At 37.6% G+C, this 23,903-nt stretch overlaps 1 protein-coding gene across 1 annotated transcript in view; it reads right to left on the reverse strand.

Annotated features, from left to right (window-relative positions):
- Positions 1 to 23,903, reverse strand: part of cdc5l (CDC5 cell division cycle 5-like (S. pombe)) — a 51,662-nt gene that overhangs the window by 21,280 nt on the left and 6,479 nt on the right. The window contains exons 3-9 of the mRNA XM_072557112.1: positions 18,482 to 18,643; positions 17,334 to 17,461; positions 12,321 to 12,420; positions 10,935 to 11,153; positions 6,356 to 6,500; positions 1,999 to 2,187; positions 424 to 572 (exon numbers count right to left, since the gene is read on the reverse strand). Of these exons, the coding sequence (XP_072413213.1) occupies positions 424 to 572; positions 1,999 to 2,187; positions 6,356 to 6,500; positions 10,935 to 11,153; positions 12,321 to 12,420; positions 17,334 to 17,461; positions 18,482 to 18,643 (1,092 nt within the window). The remainder of the gene's footprint in view (positions 1 to 423; positions 573 to 1,998; positions 2,188 to 6,355; positions 6,501 to 10,934; positions 11,154 to 12,320; positions 12,421 to 17,333; positions 17,462 to 18,481; positions 18,644 to 23,903) is intronic.

A 23,903-nucleotide genomic window follows, 5' to 3' on the forward strand; every position in this document is an offset into this window, starting at 1 on the left:
TTGCCATTCTTACTAAGAGTTTTCTTCCTCATCCATCCTGGCAAGGAGATAATGGATGCATTTCTCTCCACTGTCTTGACTAGAAACAATGTCTCCTGGACCTACATTTAAAACTGATGATCTAACTTATCTACTCATTTTTCAAGACCTCAGCACAAATAATAGTGAGAGGATGAATTTTATTTTCTCTTTTCAGGTATCAACTCAGGAGCCATTCATAAGCTAAGAGCTATTATGTCAATAAGCAACACGAATTAAGTTTTAAAAAAAATGAAATATTACACATTACATTAAGCAGTAATCCAATCCAGTAAGCAGTAAGTCCTTGCAAATATATAATCTTTTATTTTTTACTCCAAAACCGAGCTGGTCAAAGACATTTTAATTTTCTGAATTTTCTAAAAAAATTACATAATCCTTTACCTGAAGGGTGTAGTAAGCAGAGTGTTCGGTGTTTGTACTACCTGTCGTTGTGGGGTTACTCCTGAGAAATCACTTTCATGGAGAGGTGTGTTCAGCCCACCTTTTAGAGGCGTATCAACATTTGTCAGTGCCATCAAGTTTTGAGCTTCCTACATAATGAAGAACAAAACAGAAAAGGCAACTTTGACAGCACTCTATTTTTCTGCACACCCACCCATTTTTTCTGAAAGAAGTCAGTCAATGGCTAAGACCAAGAGCCCAATTCCAGCAGTCTGTCAGTACTTCTCCGAACCAAAGCAGAACCTTCTCTGAAATTCACACTTTTGAAAGTATTTGGAACCTTCCTATCAATGGCTCAATAATAATCAAAAGCAAACTTGAGACCTTCAATAAGGCAGACGAAACCAAAATCAAAATGCATAATTTACATTTAATTTGCCTCGCTGAGCTCAGAGCAGTTGATGTAAAGTGCCAGCTCAAACTCAGGTTTGATTATTGACATGACCAATTTTAACCAGCCCATTATGGAGTAACACTAGTGACTTCATTGCTACTAAGTAAAAGGAAGGAAATCCAAACTGTATTTTCCAGTAATTCTATTAGATCAATCCTGATGAAAGTGCTTGTGTGTGACCATTAGATGCTGATTTGGTTCAACTCAGCTGGGATGTTGCATAGCCCTGAAGGTCACAGCTAAGGTCCATGTGAATGAATGTTATAAATCAAGACATCAATTGTACTGGTAACTTTGGAACATTTTAGCAGCAAAAAGAAACTGAATTAAATTTGAAGGAAAAAAATCTTGACCTAGACCTAGTGATCAGTATTAAATCAGAAACCCTATTCCTGATCTTGATCAGAACAACCTTTCTGATGACAACCTTTCGAGCTGTCATGCAAATCTCTGGACCAGGATCATTCTTAGTTACGCATTCCAATGTACTCCAGTGACTCAAGCAACCAGCAAGAAGTCAACTGACTGGGGGATGGTATCAGGGGCATGGTGAAGTGGTCAGTTTAATTGTTCATCAGGAACTGAGGTTAGTTTCATATTTTCTGATTAACTATAAATCTAAGTCTGTCAGAATCCTCCAAAGTGTCGCACTCTAAGTTAGAGTTGGCAAACTTTGGAGGCTTCCAGAATCCACGTAATTGCTTATGAGAACTTTTTAGAATACTGTACACAGCAATCACAGGAAGTCAGTTGTATCGGGACTACAACATGCCTGGATGTCCAATCTTAGACTAGGCTTCTGTGACCACTATTTCTCGTCAAAAGATCTGGATTCTGAAATATAACAACATTTTCTAATCTCTAAAACTAAACAACTTTAAAAACAAGTACTACACTTCTACAATTCCTTGTTTTTATTCAAAAGACAAAATATTCAAACTTGAAACCCAGAGGAAGGAAAAAAAAACTTTACATTATTAAGACAAGAATCACGTTAAAAAAGAACAAACATTTAAAGAATATTGTGGTGATCAAGAAATATTTGCAGGAAAGCCTCCAATAATGACAACGCATGATGAGTTCTGATAAAAATTCAATTTAGCTTAATATGGTTTAATTACCTGGAGAATACGATCTTGGGCTGCAGGAGTTCGTGCCGTTCGCAAACTCAAACCAGTGTTGGCAATGCTATATTCAGATATGAGAGCATTGGAAGCAGAGTTTGGCATTCCGGACTCTTCGACTGTCTGACAGGCCATCTCACTAGCCTGACCAATTTTGACTACTTCTTCCAGCTCAGCATCAGAGATCTTTTAAAAAGGAACACATTTTCTTTTTAACTGAATAGTGAAGCATTAATTCCTTTAGCATTATAAAATAACTATGCAGTATACATCTGAATCCTATGAGATGACATTTATACAACACAGAACAGGGATGTTATGGCATCGGGTTAGTGCTCTACTGCTGAGCCAGGAAGCCAAGGTTCACACCACACCTGCTCCAGAAGTCAGAGATAACATCCTTGAACAGGTTGATAACAAAATATATAGCACTAATCTGTGAAAGCATCTCCTTTTGAATATTAATGAGCTATTAAAGGCAAACAAACAAATTGTCAGTCAACTTGGAAATAAGCGGCGATGTTCAAAATCACTAACACATTATGATCTCAGACAATTCATTTGGAAGTGTCCCTGCTTGCTGCAGACAACCAAATACTGACTGAATTATCACCCTGAAAGCGAGACCGTTCCATTGCAGATTGAAGGAATACATCATATAATGCTACAAAGGTGCCAGTGTGTAACGCTAGAGAAAAACAATTGCACTACAAAAAAAGGGAAAAGCCAATATATAGTAATTACACATAAAATTGCAGGGACTGTTATAAATTGAGTGGCTACAGTGTAGCTGCTGTGACATTTATGAAACATGGGATTTCCTGTAATAAGTGGACAAAAAGGGAAACAGCTGCTAATAGCTTATCTTTCTGTACAGTCTGTCAACATACAAGGAATAATAAAGACAATCCAATTTATGACAGCTAGTGACAGTTGTTGTTAATTCTAATTAAAAACACAAATTATGGAAATCAATAAATTAGTACTCATAAGACATTTTCTGGGTTTATTTAAGTCTTGGCCTTAGGAGACCATAACTGTTTGTTGGAATGAGAAGTCTGTTGAATTTGCATTAAAAATGCATTATTATTTGATTAAAGAAAAGTAGAATTTCGGGAAGAAAAGGATAAGAAGTTAGTCACACATAGTATGTGAAGACATCCCTACATATCCTTAAGTCTGATTATAATAATGTTACCAAATTACATCTGCAAGCATGTAATTCAAGCAAACAGATGTATTAGTTTTGAAGAAGGAAATCTAATTACATTAGATAGCCTGAGGAAAATGGGAATTTCAAACTTTGATTGGAACCTGAAAAGAGAGAAACACCTTCAAAAATACTAGCTAGGGTTAACTGACTAGTCTAATCATTGATGGTGAGGACTAAAGAATGTAAACCAAGTTCTGAAAACAGGTTTTTCACATTTTTGATAACCAAGGCCATTCAGGGATTACAAGCCAATTTGGCACATACAATCTGAAATGTTCACTAGTTTCACTATTAGGAAAGAAATAGCCATAATCTTACAAAAAAAAAGTTGTCCCAGATAAAGTTAAAGTTAAATCAAGAATAGTCTCATCAACTTTACAATGACAACTTATTACTAACTCAGTTTTATTAAAAAAAGATATTATTAAGTGTTTACAGATGAGATATGCACTCAGCTGTGGTTAATATCAAAAGTACTCCTTTGTACCTATGTTCAAACATTTAAAATAATTGGAATTAAGTCAGACATGGCCTCATGGCACAATCTCTTTCCATCTTTATTTTACAAAAGGAGAGCTTCTGATACAACTTGGACATGCCATGCCCTCTAAATAATTTGAGTTTATGAACAGAAAGTGAAAACAACTGAGCAAAAGACCAATGAAATAGATGATATTTTGAAATTTTACATTTCTTATCCATTCTTATTGTATTAAGAACAAAGATGTCAAATGGACTCTTTGCTTAATTCAGATCTGTGAACAAGCTAGATCATGGTGAGTACATGATTGTTTTGTACTGGGACAGTGAAATGAACAGTTATGATGCAACAAGCCATCAGAGTGAACAACAGCTTTGTGGTCATAATGATTACCTTTCATTAACTAAGAGGAAACAATCCATTCCTTCCATGTCAAACAAATTAGATCACCAATGGCATCAAACAGACATGAGGTAAGTCTAAATTCATTGAATTCACAGAAATACAAGTATAATGATTGATCTCCCAAGCACATGAGCGACTAGGGAAAACTTTAACTTTGAATTTGCATGTGCAATGGAAATTTCCTTTGTAAACTTGTCATGTAATACAAACACACTTGTAAAAAGTGTGTATGTCTCACTGGGTAGTATGCTGGCAATCAAGCCTCACTATTCCCGAGTCACCACAAAAGTTAAAGAAGCTACAGAAATATATAAAACTCCGTCCTCAATTTACCTATCTTTTAGATTCAGGGTGACAAAAAGCACTGATCAGGTTTCTGTATTTAATGATTACTACTTAATATAAAAAAGATCCCAGCTACAGGTAAACAATTATGAACTGCTGATATATAACTTTCTTAGTTAAAACTCTAACCAACCCTCACCCAATACACACATTCTTGCAGACAGACACAAACAAAAATAATTGTTACAGGCACTGGAAAAGGCCGGAAAGGAGGTTCAATGGTTCCTGCTTCCAGAGAGATGATCAGGATGCTGTTCCTTGCATGGGCACAGGTCAATTGGTTCACAGTTATAAAGTGCTTCACTTATTAGTTATGCTTGAAGAAAAAAATAAAGTGGCTTTCTTCAGACTTAATTTCGATTTACGGCAGAGAAAACTGACAGCTCCTTCCCTTTCGGAGATTTGGTGACTTCTCCCTCAAATATTCGTACACATAAGCAGTTCAGCTACCTGGGAGCAAATGACAATTGTTACAGACCATACTTGTTGTCAGCTGAAGTTCCATTCCTACCTACCCTGTGACTCCAGCTCATCTGTGTCTAGACATCCGTCTCTGCTTCAACAAACAGCTCTGCAAACACTACTTACAATGAGCGTCAGGTAATTTGCTTTTACAAAGTGGGAGAAGCCTTCAACAATTCTTGGCTTTTAAAACAGTCTTCTGTTTTCAGATCACAATCAAAAATACAGAAAAATAAAGAAATGCTATCTTTACATTAGTGGGCAGTTTATATCACGCAGTTTATTAATATACTGGCAAAGGTCAGAGCTCTATTTCCAACATTAGATGTGATTTTCACATGGGACAACATTTGTTAAATAATCCAGACTATGCACAGTTCAAAGTCGCAGCATAGGTTATTTAGGAACAGAGATGAGGAGAAATTTCTTCACCCATAGAGTGGTGGTCCTGACGAATTTTCTACCACAGAAAGTGGTTGAGATCAAAATACTAAATGCTTTAAAGGAATTAAATATAGTTCTTAGAGCTAAAAGGATCAAGGCTTTAGGGAAAATCAGGAACAGGGATTGTTGAGTAATCAACTTTAATCATAGAATGTTTGAACAGGCTTATAGGGCTGAATGGCCTACTTCTGTTCCTATTTCTATGTTTCTATGAGACAAAAAGGACTTTCCCCTTTGTGATCTGAACTTTTAGTCTTCAGAATTTTAATCACTTTTTGACTACATTTATTTTCCAACCATAGAATATGGGTTAAATCACTTGTCTTCTGCCTCCCCTGTTTGAGTGTGTGCGGTTGTTGGTTTGGGTGTGAGATTGGGTGTATAGGTTAAATAACATTCTTCTGCTGTTCTTTTTAAAGTTAAGCTAGATACAATAAATATTATTTTTACAGTCACTGACAAAACCTAGTATGGTTTGCTCCTGTTCTGGTAGCAGCTTGTCGGGCAAATTGAGTTCTGGTGATCCAATTCAGAGGTTTCAAATTTATAGTTTCTAACTAACTTGTGGAATAGTTGGGCATGATTAAAGGAAAATGATGTAGGCAAAGGAATGTGTACATATACAATTTGATTTGGGGCACGGGGATGCCAATTTCTGCTGATTCCCAAGGCAACACTGACTGGTCAGAGTCTACAGGCCTAGTTGGCAAACTTAGATTGACAGTTAACTATTTCTGCTGCATCTCCATAGCAACAATGGTCCAACAATTCAGTGCCTTCTTCTTAGACTGTATAAATTGGTATTCATTTTCAAACTTTTTTCTTGAGTCCAAATTCTGATGAGCACAAATGACAAGGGTTGATTTTTTAGCAACAATAAAGAATTGCATAACTGCAATTTTCATCTATTCACATGCTTGGAAGGCAGTAATGTGAAGTAGATATCACAATAGAAAACATAACTATTACCATTACAGTTTTTCGAATAGAAATGTACTATTTACCTGCGGTGCAGGAAGAACTAGTTTGCTTCTTTTTTTGGTAAACTCAGAGACTCCACTAATCTGTAATATAGCAGAAGGCAAATCTGATTCCTTCTTCTTTTTCAGACGCTGCTTATCTTTCTTCTGTTCAGATTCTTCTTTCTCACTGAATTAAAAAAATACAGAAGTTAAATATTCAAGAGCAGTCGAAAGCAAAATGCAGGCTTCAAAAGTCCATTAAAGCATTTGAAATCTGTAATTTGTTCAGTCTAAGAAACTGAAATTTAACATAACTGAACTCGAAAATATTCACATTGATTAATTTACACACACAAATCTTAAAACTAAGCAGCATGCAATATTTAAGGCAGTCAGGTCTACTTTTAATTTTACATTCTTTTATTATGAATTATACTGGTTAATATTATACAAAGTGAGTAAAGGTTGCAGCAAAAAAATCCTTCAACCAACTAATGAATATGGATTGATATTAAATAAAATTTCAAATTAATTTTGCCAGTAATTGTAAATATGAAATTGCTATCAATGGTTATCCCATTCCCAATGCATGCTTGAAAGCCCATAGCCCATTTCATAAATCATCTTGACTTAAAGTCAGCCAAACATTAATTGGGATTTTGCTTTCGTTTGAAAGCTCACATGGAGTTACTTGATTCTTATTATTCCTTTACGTGCACTGTAAAAAATATAGTAATAATTAAAATATTATACTAATTTAGGTTGAAGGAATTAAGCATTGGCTTTTCTGAGCTGTAGGTCTAGGCAGAACCCAATTGGAGCCAATAACTGGATGCATAATTTGGAAACAATGTTGTTTATTTAACACTGTTCTTCAGCAATTAATAGTTTTTGTCACTCCAATGGTTATGACCTGCCTCACTGCTCAGATTACTGTTCCCTTTGTCTGTCAGCTGAACTCCCATGTTACTGTTGTGATTTGACTGCAGCACTCACATTTATCCCAACATTGTGTTCAAACTTTCTTTGTATTTCCAGCGAAATGATTCCAAGGCCTTGACAGAGATTAGAGAAATCCCTCCATACAATTAGAACTTCCCTTCTCCGAAGCATTTCTCGTTGAAATCACAGCATCCCTAACCATCCCACCATTGAACCTTTCCCATTGCTGCTTCAAATGTTGATTAATATAAAAATTCTAATTTCCAATTCCTGATACTTTCCATGGCTGACAGATTTCTTTGGTATCTAATCTGCTTGTCTCTTTTCCATCACCAAATTCCTCTGGCTCCTAGAACACTATGCCAGTTCTGTAGCCCTTTGAGATCCTCCTTGTAACTCATCCAAGGTTTCAGCATTTTCTTACCAAATCCACGCTACTGTCAGGGACCAAGCTCCACTCTATCTCCATTTTATAGTTTCACTCAGTAACATCGCACAAAATACCATTCAGCCATTGCCAGTTTTTGAAAAACAAATCCAATTAATCTCACTCCCTTTCCTCACAATCCCGCAATTTCTTTTCCTTCAATTTCCTTTTGAAAGTTACTACTAAATCTGCTTCCACACAGGCAGCACTTTCTAGATCTCAACAACTCATTGTTTAAAAACATTTTCATCATATTACCTCTGGTTCTTTTTGCCTATGACATCAAATCTTTGCCCTCTGCTTACTGAACACCTGGCACAGCTTTTCTTTACTTACTCTTTCAAAACCTTTTATGACTTGAAAACCACTTTCAAATCTCCTCTTAACCCTCTGTATTTTGATGAGTGAAACTCTTACTTCTCCTTTCTTTCCAACAATATTAAAGCTCTCCCATTTCTAATAAAAGGGGAAATTCACATCAATTCAATAGTTTGATTGATTTGCATCTGAAGAAGTGAACAATGCAGGTTATGATGAGAGTTAGAATCAGTAACAGCAATTTGTGATCTCTACATTTAATTATATGTGTGATCTTCAGAAGTTGATATCGACTTTAAGAGATTAACAATAGTAACCTTCATATGAGCATTTCATTTATTGCCATCTGGCTTGCCTTCGGTTTGAGGGCATTGATTGATCAAACACTCCATTCAAGACCTTAACCAGGTCTTATCGGTGTGAAAAAACACTTTTTTAAAATCACTTTTGCTTTTTTTTGGCCAATTTTCCTACATCTATGTCCTTTTTTTGTTTATCCTTTCACAAGTGGGAACATTTTCTTCCCCTTTATACTATCCAGACCACTGATGATTTTGAATTCCACTATCAGATCTTCTCTTCTCCAAGGAAAACAATCCTAACTTTTCCAACATAATTTCATATCTTAAATCCCTCATTCCTAAAACTATTCTCATAAATCTCTTCTCTACCCTCTCTAATGCTGTTGGATTCTTCCTGAAGTGAGGTATCCAAATATGGATACAATAACAAGGCCGTGGCACCTGCATTGATGGCGGAGGTTTCAAACACCTTTATGGACGCTAGACTTTAAGATCAGGATGTTGTATTACCCTTAGCTCTTTTTTTCACTTATACTGCTTTTGTTTTTAAATTCTAGTTTTGTAACCAAGATGGTGCCAGAGAATGATGACTTTGGACACATTTCACTGTACTCATATATTCCTATTCTTTAGTACGTTTCAATAAAATCTAATTCTAACCCAGCTGAAGCAAACACTCTCCCTAACAAAGAAAACACAGGCTCAAGTATTAAAAAGATGCAGAATTTGAACTGAGCAAAGGGATAACAAACATAGTAGAGTCTTAACTATTTACCATGTTCATTAATGATGGGAGAGAGTTCAATAGCCAACAGTCAATAACACAAAGATAAGAAGTGTTATTAGCAAACTAAATAAATATATAAAGCTGAATAATTGATTTCTATGCAGCTATAGACCTTAAATGGACAGATCAGATTTCTCCTAATAGTGAAAATCTAGAAATAAGGAAGTCAAAAGAGATCCATGTGTACAGATTATAAAATACCAAACAGACAGACAATAATGAAAAAGGCTAAAGGAATATTTTTTTGTTTTATATCTAGAGGGATAGAATACAAAAAGGTCTGATGAAGGGCTTATGTCCGAAACATCAATTCTCCTGCACCTCGGATGCTGCCTGACCTGCTGTGCTTTTCCAGCACCACACTCTCGACTTTAATTTCCAGCATCTGCAGTCCTCACTTTCTCCTACAAAAGGGTCAAGTCAAATTATAACTGTGAAAGCCTGAAATAAATCACATCTGGAGTACTATGAACAGTTCAGATCACACCATCAAATGATATACTGGCATTGGAGGGGGTGCTCTATAGATTTATCAGAATGATACCTGAATTCCAAAGAAATTATGAAGAGAAATTATACAATTAGGAGGAGTAATTATCTGGAATTTACAAGGCTAAAGGGTCATTTATCAAAATTTCTTAGACATTATAGTGAACTCATATGGTAGATAAAGAGTTCATTTGGGAATCTAGGACTGGAGACATAATGTAAAGGTGAGACCCAGACTTTTCAGGAGTAAAGAAACACTTCTAATCACAAAGGATGGCAGAAATTTCTGGTTTCCTATACCAATGCTACATCAATTGTTAATTTTAAATTTGAGTTAGACAAGAGTTCTTTCAAATAAAAGAATTGAGTGATATGTGACAATGGAGTCAGGTCACAGATCAACCATGATCTCATTAAACGATGGACCAAGCTTGAAGGACTTAAAAGGTTTTCATCAAGCTGTGCAACTTGCTTGGTAAAAGGACATTTTAACTCTGAATGGACTGATTCCCATTTCCAGTAATTTTTGATATTTTATTGCTTCTGTAATGTTCTACCTGTAAATACATTTATTACTTTTAACCAATACATATTAATCTGACTGGTTTATACTTTTCATCTATTATTTTCATATTATAATGAGCACAACGGAGAGAGAATTAGATTATTTATATTACTTACAGTGTGGAAACAGGCCCTTTGGCCCAACAAGTCCACACCAACCTGCCGAAGCGCAACCCATTCATACCCCTACATTTACCCCTTCGCCTAACACTACGGGCAATTTAGCATGGCCAATTCACCTAACCTGCACATTTTTGGACTGTGGGAGGAAACCGGAGCACCCAGAAGAAACCCTCGCAGATACGGGGAAAATGTGCAAACTCCACAGAGTCACTTGAGGCGGGAATTGAACCCAGGTCTCTGGCGCTGTGAGGCAGCAGTGCTAACCACTGTGCCACCATGCTGCCCACTAAAGATTAAAAGTAAACATTAAAAAGGGGTGGCACGGTGGCTAAATGGTTAGCATGCTGCCTTAGTGCCAGGGTTTGATTCCAGATTTGAGTGACTGTGTGGAGTATGCACATTCTCCCAGAGTCTATGTGGGTTTCTAGCCAGGACTTCATTTTCTTCCTACAGTCCAAAATGAGCAGGTTAAGTGGATTGGCCAAGCTAAACTACCTCCATAGAGTCCAGGGATGTGCAGGCTAGGTGGATTAGTCTTGGTAAATGCAGGGTTATACGGTTGGAGTAGGGGACTAGGTCTGTATGGGATGCAATAAGGTTAGGGTTCTCTGCTTTTGTTCGATGATTCAAGGTATTCTATGTATAATTTAGTATTTTACTGCAACTTACGATCTTAGCTCTCCATCCAAATGCTGCTGGCGGAGTCTCTTGAAGTCTGGTTCAAGTGCTTGATGGTTTTCCTCAGCGGTATCATAAAAACCTGCTGCAGGTTTCTTTTCAAAGGGAATTTCAGCATTATAATCCACTCCTCTCTTCTTTTTTCTTTTCTTTTGTATCTCAATTCCAGCAGCTCGCAATTCCCTACGCTTCTGAAGGGCTGCAAGTCTCCTATGTAACAAAGTTCATATGGACACGCATTATTAACTTTCCATGAAGAGTGTGCCTCACAATTCTGCCTATTAGAAAATCAATTGATAGAACTTTGCAGCAAGTTAAAAAACAGAAGTTGATTGGAACAATCCTGAAGCCTAGATTTACATAATTTACCGTCAGTTTATTTTCTCCCACTTTTTCTGGTTTTCTTTTGTTGGCCTTTAAAGCTGACCTAATCCTCTGTTTACCACTATTCTTCACCACACTGTGAGTGTTTTTCTTTAATTTTGATACTATCCATAACTTCCTTGATTAACCATGGTCAGTTTATCTCTTTCCGACAATTCATTTTACTCCCTGGGTTGTATCTTTAATGCAAGCCATTGTTCATAACTCTCTTTACTGCTAAACCTCTTTCCCACTCCACTCCATCAGCTCGACCCCTAATTCCCTTATAATTGCCTTTGTTTACATTTGGCCTGTTGTTTCCAACCCAGGTTTATCACACTCATACTGAATGCTAAATTCTAACATATTTAACTCACTGTTTCCTAGGACATCTTTTACTCCACGATCATTTATTAAACCTACCTCATTACATATTACTAGATCCAAAAATGCCTGTTAGATCCACAGCATATTGTTCTAGGAAACTATTCTAAACAGTCAAGATTAGAGTGGTGCTGGAAAAGCACAGCAGGTCAGGCAGCATCTGAGGAGCCGGAACATCGACGTTTCGGGCACCTTCCTGATGAGTAGCTTTGGCCCGAAACGTCAATGTTCCGGCTCCTCAGATGCTGCCTGACCTGCTGTGCTTTTTCAGCACCATTCTAATCTTGAGTCTAAACTCCAGCATCTGCAGTACCCACTTCTGTTTAACTGTTCTAAATACACTAATTTGCTTCTCATGACTATCTGTCAATTTGACTTACCCAAACTACATTACAATTAAAGGCACCCATGATTAATGGACTGTCACCATGTTTACCAAGATGCACAGTTGCTAAATCCACCCAAGTATAAGAGTTGGGTTATTATAATATATCATAATAACAATAACAGGCTCATTTCTGAAAAGAATTCTCCTTTTATTCGGACTTTAATCTGCAGCTCCAGTTACCCTCAGATCTGTTCTTAAAATATGACACGAATTTTGCCGTACAAATTATTTCAAAGACTAACCTGGCTTCTTCAAGTTGCTTTTCTCGTGCTTTCCTCTTTGCTTTCTTGCCTTGAGTATTAGCCAAACGCGCTCTAGCCTCAGACAGCATCTCAAGTTCATCTAAGAGTTTTTTAAAAATGTAATTTGGACATTATAAGATCAGTACTAGGAATGTACAATGATAAGAAAAAAACTTCGATGTTTAAAATGTATACAAAATGTATACAGCCTTACCCATCATAACAAACAAAATACATTGAAAAACATATACCCTGATAAAAGGAGACATGGGTGGCTGTGGCTGACGAGGGAAGTTTAGAAAAATATAAAGTTAAAAGAGAAAAAGTATAACATAGCAAAGATAAGTGGGAAAACTGAGGACTGGGAAGCTTTTAAAGAGCAACAGAAGATTACTAAGAAGGAAATACGCAGAGAAAAAATGAGGTACGAAGGTAAACTGGCCAATAATATAAAGGAGGATAGTAAAAGCTTTTTCAGGTATGTGCAAGGCAAAAAAAATGGTTAGGACTAAAATTGGGCCCTTGAAGACAGTAACAGGGGAATATATTACAGGGAACAAAGAAATGGCAGAAGAATTAAATGGGTACTTCAGATCTGTGTTCACTGGGGAAGACACAAGCAATCTCCCTGAGGTAACAGTGGCTGAAGAACCTGAATTTACGGGAATTTATATTTGCCAGGATTTGGTGTTGGAGAGACTGTTAGGTCTGAAGGTTGATAAGTCTCCGGGGCCTGATGGTCTACATCCCAGGGTACTGAAGGTGGTGGCTCGGGAAATCGTGGATGCGTTGATGATTATTTTCCAGAGTTTGATAGATTCGGGGTCGGTTCCTGAGGATTGGAGGGTGGCTAATGTTGTACCACTTTTTAAGAATGGTGGGAGAGAGAAAGCAAGAAATTATAGACCAGTTAGTCTGACCTCAGTGGTCGGAAAGATGCTGGAGTCTATTATAAAGGATGAAATTACGACACATCTGGATAGTAGTAACAGGATAGGACAGAGTCAGCATGGATTTATGAAGGGGAAATCATGCTTGACTAATCTTCTTGAATTGTTTGAGGATGTAACTCTGAAGATGGAAGAGGGAGATCCAGTAGATGTAATGTACCTGGACTTTCAGAAAGCTTTTGATAAAGTCCTACACAGGAGGTTAGTGAGTAAAATTAGGGCGCATGGTATTGGGGACAAAGTACTACACTGGATTGAAAATTGGTTGGCTGATAGGAAACAAAGGGTAGTGATAAACGGCTCCATTTCGGAATGGCAGGCAGTGATCAGTGGGGTACCGCAGGGATCCGTGCTGGGACCGCAGCTTTTTACAATATATGTTAATGATATAGAAGATGGTATCAGCAATAACATTAGCCAATTTGCTGATGATACAAAGCTGGGTGGCAGGGTGAAATGTGATGAGGATGTTAGGAGATTACAGGGTGACCTGGACAAGTTAGGTGAATGGGCACATGCATGGCAGATGCAGTTTAATGTGGATAAATGTATGGTTATCCACTTTGGTGGCAAGAACAGGAAGGCAGATTACTACCTAAATGGAATCAATTTAGATAAAGGGGCAGTACAGAGAGATCTGGGTGTCCTTGTACACCAGTCAATGAAGGCAAGCATGCAGTTACAGCAGGTAGTGAAGGAGGCTAATAGCATGCTGGCCTTCATAACAAGAGGAATTGAGTATAGAAGCAAAGAGGTGCTTCTGCAGCTGTACAGGGCCCTGGTGAGACCACACCTGGACTACTGTGTGCAGTTCTGGTCTCCAAATTTGAGGAAAGACATTCTGGCTATTGAGGGTGTGTAGCGTAGTTTCACGAGGTCAATTCCTGGAATGGCGGGATTACCTTACACTGAAAGACTGAAGCGAATGGGCTTGTATACCCTTGAGTTTAGAAGACTGAGAGAGGATCTGATTGAGACATATAAGATTATGAAAGGATTGGACACTCTGGCAGCAGGAAACATGTTTCCGCTGATGGATGAGTGCTGAACCAGAGGACACAGCTTAAAAATACGGGGTAGACCATTTAGGACAGAGATGAGGAGAAACTTCTTCACCCAGAGAGTGGTGGCTGTGTGGAATGCTCTGCCCCAGAGGGCAGTGGAGGCCCAGTCTCTGGATTCATTTAAGAAAGAGTTGGATAGAGCTCCCAAAGATAGTGGAATCAAGGGTTATGGAGATAAGGCAGGAAGAGGATACTGATTAGGAATGATCAGCCATGATCATATTGAATGGCGATGCAGGCTTGAAGGGCTGAATGGTCTACTCCTGCACCTATTGTCTATTGTCTAAATCTCTTTATCAGACCTCAGGTCCACTTACATCAACATTTGAAGTTAAGAAAATGTCAACAAGAAATGTTAGGAAATAGAATCTTCTCCTCCCCAATACAAAACTTAATTTTATAATGAGAAATTGGCAATGACGACCACCACAGTAATGAAAGGCGACATGCAGCTAATATATTTCATGATGATTAGAAATAATAAACATATGACTTTCAAGATTTAAATATAATCTATAAAAAGTCCAAACAAGGCTACATATGTCTTAGCATACATTAAGTATATTTCATCAGCTAAGAATTAATCATATACTCTCAGTTGTATATGAAGTTAAAAACTTAAATCTGCAAAAAACAGTTTGCAGAAGTGGGACAAATACAAGAGATGCCTCAAAGAGCAATGCAAACAAATCACTCAAAAAGCTTAATTAAGTTGAAGGTCATTTTAGTTTAGAAAATGGATACATAATTCAAAATTAAATTGTGAACATCCACATAAATGACAGCAAGGACCCTCAAACAAAGGACTGTGTGTATGTAATAACAAGTGAAAGGAATTCCTGAGGAAAATAAACTGTATCCAAATGTGGAATTCCTTGGATGACTGAAGAAACTGAAATTCAAATGAGAAAGGAAAAGCAAGTTTTTGATAATTATCAAATTCAAAATCAAACAGAAAGCCACAAAGCTTTAAAAAAAACCAGGGCCAAAGAAAATATTTTTTCCAGGGAAAAAGCAACAGGTTAACATTGGGTAACAATGCTCATTTGAAGAGCTAGTGCAGCCAGAATGGGCCAAATGGCCTCACAATAACAATTCTGTGATTCAAAGAATGTATAAGATAATGCTGGACCGGAGTTTTTGAACAACTTAAAAAAAGACTAAAAGTCAGAGGTAATTTTACAAAACAGGAGTATGCCATTCATCTTATTGACTATGTTTCACCGTTCATATATCATTAATATATATTTATATTAGCTCAACCGACTTGCCTCAGTTCCTTAATCCTTAATACACTTGTTTAGAAAAATCTATTAAACTCAATTTTGGAATTTTCAGTTGACCTACCAAGCAGTTTTTTGGGGGAAATGTGTGTAAACATATGCTTTCCAAGTAAGGATGGCAGATTTTCATCCCCAAATGATTATACCATTAGGTTTTTACCAAAACATTAGCATTTTCATTCCAGATTTTTATTGAAGTTTCACATTTTCATACACTGAACTCCATATCCCAATGTTTTGCCAACATGATCTATCCCCATGCGCTCATTTTTAAAAACAGTCCCCTACATAGAACCTTGTCAAATTCTTTCCATAAGTCCATACATGAAACACCTTCAGAACTCCCATACATACCGTGTCCATTACTTCCTCATAAAATTCAACTCAAATCGTTAAACATAACTTGCCCTTTACAAATCCATATTAGCTCTCTAATTTCCAAATCCTTAGGCATTCCATTCTGAATGAGAGATTCCAGGAGTCTCCCTACAGCTGGTGTTATAACAAAAATCCTACAATTTCTTATTTTTTCTCCTATGCATCATGAATAGTGGACATTGGAAAATTAACAAAGAGGGGACATTCCTAAATTATCCATTGAAAGATTTTCTCAGCTACTTCTAAAATTCCATTTTGGTGACCACTGGATTCTGGAGATTTGCTTATCTTTAATTTCAATAGTTTGTCTATTATAAATCGACTGAATTCCTGTTCTTTTTTAGTTTTTCTTGTTTATGCCACCTTTATCGCTTTCTCTACCAAAGCAATGCATTTATTTTATAAGTCTGTTATTTCACTGTGTCCATTATTTTTGTCTACTTTAGAGAGTTAGACTTGTATCTGGTTTAACTGGGATATTAACTCAAAAGGAGCTTCAACAAAGATAACATGATTTGGCACATATAAATAAGTTGCATTTTCAATTTTAATCAAACAAAATCATTAACCATTTTCATCTTACTTCATGTTCACAGAATTCTAGGTGCCAAAGGTTCATACATCACGTTTGGTATATCTTTCATAACATCAACAGTGACTGAAAAATCAGCATTACCTTCTTTATGAAGGGAACATTAAGTGCTGCTTGCCAATTTTAACCAACATTGCTGAATTTCCTTAAGAAATACTATACCCCAAAATCATGTCATAGATAACATCAGACTCATTTACATTAGAAGTGACTATGCATGAAACATTGGTGAGTCTTTTAAAGGAAAGGGAATATCCAATCCCTGAAATTAAATGTGTTTTCATTGTTTGGTAACTGTATGTAAATGATCTGGTTCAGAAATAATGTTGGTGTACATATGACACAAATATGCTTCAGACAAAATATCCATGTCATCACCAAGACTTTTATTAATATCACCTGATTGCCTCAGTTCATCTGTTACAGAAGTGCTCATCCATGTCATTGTTACTTATACATTTGACTATTTCAACTCAGGATGGTCAATCTTCCACATTTGAACCTCTATACGCTGGAGCTTATTTAGAATTCTGCTGCCTATGTCCTTACTGCATTAAATGTGCTCATTCAACACCTCTCTGTTTACTGAACCACAATCGGTCCCATTTAAGCAATGACCCAATTTTCAAATTCTTATTTTTTCTAATTTCTCCAGGGCCTCAACCTACCACCTCTGCTAATCTCCCCCATTGTACAGCTCCAGGATATCTGCTTTGCTTTACTTCTTGCATTTAATCATGAAATACCTTCATCCATATCCACTGGGTCAGGCCTGGCTGGTTTTGTTTCTGGATTTGGATCAATCTCGCCAGGTTTAAGCTTTCGAGGATCATCAGCAGTTTCTTCTTCTTGATCTCTTTGTGCAGCTTTGTCACTGAAACATGTCCAGGGACATCAATTCAATTTCATAACAACTTATTAAAAAGAAGTGATTTTCTCAACATTCTTTCAAAAGAGTCAGCATAAAATTGTGGAGGAGCTGGTGTTGGTCTGGGGTGGACAAATTAAAAAATCACAAAACACCAGGTTATAGCCCAACAGGCTTATCTGGAAGCTCTAGCTTTCGGAATGTTGCTCCTTCATCAGGTAAATGAAGGGGCAGTGCTTTACAAAATAGTGCTTCCAAATAAACCTGTTGGGCTATAACCTGGTGTTGTGAGATTTTTAACTTAATAAAATTATTGAGCATTGCCATTTTTGTACAATAATGTGCACTGAACCTTAACTTGGCCTAAGTTAATTTCTGCTCTGTAATTTGTATTTTTGTATATCTGGTTTAAATATGTGTTGATGTGCCTCTTGTGGAAGTTGGAACATATTTTTACATATCTAACATTTTTCGTATTTTTATCTGGTAGCTCCAGCACAATAAAGCTAACTCCTTACTTGTCTAACTTAAGACAAATTGGTTCATTTTTTTCCACCTACACAAACAGATAAGTACATGCTAAATTGGCAAACAGATCATTTTAAACGTTAAAAAATCTCATAACAGAAAGGTAATAGCAAAGTTTAAAAAGTCAAGCTCCTAATTCAAACCAATATTCAAACCACTGTGTTAATCAGAATCTTTCAACAAGATTGTTTCTCTGTGAAGACATGCAAAGACATTAGATTATTGAGAGAAGTGACCTTAGCATTTTTATTCAGTTAAGAGTCTCTCACATAAAATTTCCCCAGGGTTTCAGAAGCATTTTATTTCTATTTCCGCTGCATCATTTCACTCAATGAATACTTTGAAAATGTTCTTTCTACTCAATATAAGGAATAGTAGTCATATCATAATTAATTACACTTATGAATTCTTAATAATGCCACATTATACATCAATTTCTAATCAGAATTTAACTAAAGAAAACTGATTGTAAATATTAAATATTATCTATCAACTTACAGAAGATATTCATAATGTTCCAAACACTGGGCAGCTGTTCTGCCAATAATTGGAGCAATGGTTCTCCATTGTGTTGGCATGAGCTTTGCCAAATGCAGTAACTTTTCTTCTTCCTCCCTTGACCATTCTGTCTTTTTGATACTTGGATCCAGCCATTCATACCTTGTTTGTGAAAAAATGTCAAAAACATGATTTAAAATAACAAAAGGTTAGCTTAAAATTTCATTGATTTGTACTTAGCCATATCATTACTGTGACAAGCATACAATTTAAAGTACCACAAGTGAATAACATTTTATTATAAGTAATTAAAATATACATAATGATCTGGAATTTTAAAATCAGTGGTGGAACATCAGTGTTTGGTATTGACTATGAAGCAGTCAATTGTAATGGGCTATTCTTAGAGATAGCAAACCAGGAAGTTAAGAGTAATAATCACTGGCAGTTAACTTGAAATTCTACATAGTGAAATAAACAATTATGATTTAAGATTGAAGTTAAAATATAATCGAACCTTCAAGTAATCCTCTTGATGGCAAATTAAGTAACTTCAAGTGAGAGCTTCTGGGAAGCATAGAATCACGGACAACTTCGGGATTTCCATGTTATTCAACACATATACAGGCTCCAAAAATTGCTAAACTTGGTGTATCATGATAGAGGATGCTGATAGTTTCACTGACACTGTCACTATAAAATTTGGCCCAAAGTGAATTTGTTATTTTACTACCTATTTTGTGCAGTATTTTACCTATAATCACTGAAACATTATCTGCATTTGATGTATGCTATGAAGCAGAATGATGTTCAGTATCTGATAAATTAAAATGTGGCACACCAAATTTAAGATCATATCATAGTCATAGGCCTTAACTTTAGGTATTGCTAATTGACACACGTACAAGTGATCTTTGATTATATGGTTTACGACATGCAGTTTACCAATTCAATTCTCATGGTGTTAATTCTTAAAGCCAATAAATTGATAGCTTTGACAATGAAACTTCACTTAAGGGATTAATTTGAAAAGAAAACCATTATAGTTTTTTTTATGGTTTAGCTACTATTTTAATTCAACTCTGTACCTATATTTTTCCTAATCTATATGTTCAGAGATATTATCACACACCTCTGAAGGAGATGGTAAGGAAAAGCCAGGGAACTAGAGACCAGTGAGCCAGTAGGCAAGGTGTTGGAGGGAATCCTGAGGGACAGGATTTACAGGTATTTTGTCAGGCACGAACTCATTAAGGATAGTTAACATGGCTTTGTGCATTGGAAATCATTGCATGAACTTGATTAAGTTTTTTGAAGTATCAAAGCAGATTGACGAGGACAGAGTGGTGGATACAATCCTGATGGACTTCAGTAAAGGATTCCTCATGGTTAGCAAGGTTAGATCACATGAAATACAGGGAGACATAGCCATTTGGATACACAACTGGCTCAAAGGTAGGGTGGTGGTAGAGGGTTGCCTTTCGAATTGAAGGACTGTGACCAGTCATGTGCCACAAGGATTGGTGCTGGGTCCACTGCTTTTCATCATTTATATAAATGCTTTGGATGTGAACATAGACAGTATAGTTAGTAGGTTTGCAGATGACAGCAAATTGGAGGTGCAGTGGACAACAAAGAAGGTTACCTCAAAGTACAACAGGATCTTGATTAGATGGGCCAATGGGCCGAGGAGTGGCAGGTGGAGTTTAATTTATGTAAATACAAAGTGTTGCATTTTGGAAAGGCAAATCAGGGTAGGACTGATACGCAACTGTAAAATCCTAGGGAGTCTTGCTGAACAAACAGACCTTGGAGTGCAGGTGCATAGTTCCTCGAAAGTGGAGTCGCAGGTATATACAATAGTAAAGAAGCCGTTTGGTATGCTTTTCTTTATTGGTCAGAGTATCGAATATAGGAGTTGGGAGGTCATGAAGTAAGACATTTGTTGGGCCATTTTTTGAATAAGGTGTCCAGTTCTGGTCTCCCTTCTATTGGAAGGGTGTTGTGAAACTTGAAAGGATTCAGAAAAGATTTACAAAGATGTTGCCAGGGTTGGAGGGTTTGAGCTATAGGAAGAGGCTGAATAAGCTGGGGCTGTTTTCCCTGGAGTGTCAGAGGCTGAGGGCTGACCTTATATAGGTTCATAAAATTATGAGGGGCGTAGATAAGGTAAACAGACAAGCTCTTTTCACTGGGGTGGTGGAGTCCAGAGCTAGAAGGCATAAGGTTAGGGTGGAGGGGAAAATTTAAAAGGGATCGAAGGGGCAACTTTTTCACACAGAGGATGGTGCATGTATGAAATGAGCTGCCAGAGGAAGTGGTGGAAGCTGGTACAATTTCAACATTTAAAAGGCATCTGGATGGGTATAGAATACAAAGGGTTTAGAGAGATATGGGCCAAGTGCTGGTAAATGGAACTGAATTAGTTTAGGATATCTGGTCAGCATGGAAGAGTTGGACTGAAGGGTTTGTTTCCATGCTATACATCTCTGTGACTCTATGAGATAAGATTTTTTTTAGATTAGATTAGATTAGATTACTTACAGTGTGGAAACAGGCCCTTCGGCCCAACAAGTCCACACCGCCCCGCCGAAGCGCAACCCAACCATACCCCTACATTTACCCCTTACCTGACCCTGCACATCTTTGGACTGTGGGAGGAAACCGGAGCACCCGGAGGAAACCCACGCAGACACGGGGAGAATGTGCAAACTCCACACAGTCAGTCGCCTGAGTCGGGAATTGAACCCAGGTCTCTGGCGCTGTGAGGCAGCAGTGCTAACCACTGTGCCACCGTGCCGCCCAGTGGTTGGTCTTCCATTCCATGGGTAGGGACATTACTGCTATGCCACAAGAGGGCCCCTTAAATCCACTAGTGAAACTAGGGATTGAACCAGGAACTTTTAGATCTTTCATGCTAAAATGCTCCAACTGAGCTATTTCAGCAACATCCCCACTTAGTCAATCTTGCATCATATTTGTAACTGTGTAGCTTATTTAATTGATATCATGGTATGTAGTGTCATATGAGAAGATCATCTGGCTCAAGCAGAAGACCAATTTTAAATAATTCCCATTGGTTAATTCAGTAATACGTTTAGCTAAAAATGAATTTGGAAAACAAGACTGACTTACCTAGGACATATTGTCAGGCAAATGTCACCAAGAACAGTGAAAATGATGGCTCTAATAGAATTGTGAACAAGGAATCAGAGTTGACCACTCAGCCCTTTGAGCCTGCTCTGCCCTTTGATAAAGTCACGGCTGACCTAATGTGAACCTCAACACTACGTGCCACATATCGTCGATAAGCTTTCATCCTCATGGTCATCAAAAATCTATGCACTGCTGCCTTAAAAATATTTGAAGATCTAGTTTCTCCTCCTTTTTAGGAAGGGAATTCCTCACACTCACATCAGTGTTTGCTCACGTGTGTTTTTACTAAGCTGCCACTTATCTTTAAACTGTGACTTTGTGCTAGCTTCTTCCATAAGTGGAAACATTCTTTCAACGTCCACTAGTCAAGGCCCCTCAGCATCTTATGTTTCAACATTTCTGACTCTTCTAAACTCCTGAGGATACAGGCCTCATCTTCGTCATTCCTGGTATCAGCCTACTTAACAGGAAGCAGTCTCTGGACTGCTTCCAACACATTAACATCCTTCCTGTAAGTAGTGACCAGTACTTTACTGTTGTTGAACAAAAAGACCAGGGGTTCAGGTATATAGTTCTTTGGAAGTTGTATCACAGGTAGAGTGTGGTTATGGCAGCATTTGGCATGCTTGCCTTCATTGCTCAGACTATTGAACATAGGAGTTGGGACGTCATGTTGAGGTTTTACAAGACGTTGGTGAGGCCTGCACACAGTTCTAGTCACTCTGCTATAAGAAGGACATTACTAAATTGAAGAGGGTTCAGAAAAGATTTACAAGAATATTATCAGGACTGGAGGGTTTGAGTTATAAGTAGAAGCTGTAAATGCTGGGATATTTTTATTAGAGCATAGGATGTTGGAGGCTGACCTTATAAAAGTTTATAAAATCATGAGGTGAACACCAAAGGTCTTTTCTGTTGTGTGTGTGTGTGTATATGTGTGTATATGTATGTGGGGGGAGGGGGGTCAAATCTAGGGGGCATATTTTTACGGTGAGAGGAGAAAGATGTGGTAATTTGCTTGCTGTGCTGGAAGGTTTTCCAAAGTTTCATCACTATGCTCGGCAACATCATCAGTGAGCCTCTGGTGAAGCGCTTGTGTTCTGTCCTGCTTGCTATTTATGTGTTTTTGTCTGTTAAGTTGGGTGATATCATTTCGGTTTTTCTTCTCAGAGGTTGGTAAATGGTGTCCAACTTGATGTGATTGTTGATGGAGTTCCAGTTTGAATGCCAGGCCTCTAGGAATTCACTAGGTAAAAACAATGACTGCAGATGCAGGAAACCAGATTCTGGATGTGAGTGGTGCTGGAAAAGCACAGCAGTTCAGACAGCATCCAAGGAGCAAGAAAATCAGGAATACTGATGAAGAGCTTTTGCCCGAAACGTCGATTTTCCTGCTCCTTGGATGCTGTCTGAACTGCTGTGCTTTTCCAGCACCACTCTAATCCAGAATCCTCTAGGAATTCACGTGCGTGTCTCTGTTTAGCCTGTCCTAGGATGGTTGCCTTGTCCCAGTTGAAGTGCTGTCCTTCGTCGTCTGTATGTAAGGATACTAGCGATAGTGGGTCATGTCTTTTGGTGGTTAGTTGGTGTTCGTGTATCCTGGTGGCAAGTTTTCTGCATGTCTGTCCACCACTTTGTACACCAATGCAATAGACCATGAATGGACAAGCACACTAGAATGAGCCATCAGCATCAAACAGCAGCAGACCAAGAAAAAGAAAAAAAAAAGCCCTATAGGAAAAACTGGACAAGCTCACACAGAAGAACAGACAATTCAGAAGCTTGGATTAAAAAGCTATCAGCCAACCACTAACAGACAAGGAAAAAGCCATCCTAATATGAGGGATGAACTACAGCCGTCCTAGTAAGAGGGATGAACTACAAGTAAAGTGATAACAGACAAAAAGGACTTCTTAGCAGTATTAGAATCAACCCTGAAAGTCAACGGACTCTCAGTAGAAACCCAGCAGACCATGAGACAGATAGTTGCACGAGCACTAAACAGGAAGTAGTACTGTACTTCTTTATCTGTATGTAAGGATACTAGTGGTAGCTGGCCATGTCTTTTGTTGGCTAGTTGGTGTTCGTGTATCCTGGTGGCTAGTTTTCTGCCTGTTTGTCTGATGTAGTGCTTGTTACAGTCCTTGCAGGGTATTTTGTAAATGACATTTGTTTTGCTGGTTGTTTGTATAAGGTCTTTTAGGTTCATCAGTAACTGTTTCACTGCTATGCCAGTGACCTGCGTTCGATTCCAGCTTCAGGCGAC

This window comes from Chiloscyllium punctatum, chromosome 3 (genome assembly GCF_047496795.1).
Source record: "Chiloscyllium punctatum isolate Juve2018m chromosome 3, sChiPun1.3, whole genome shotgun sequence".
Classification (NCBI taxonomy): Eukaryota; Metazoa; Chordata; class Chondrichthyes; order Orectolobiformes; family Hemiscylliidae; genus Chiloscyllium; species Chiloscyllium punctatum.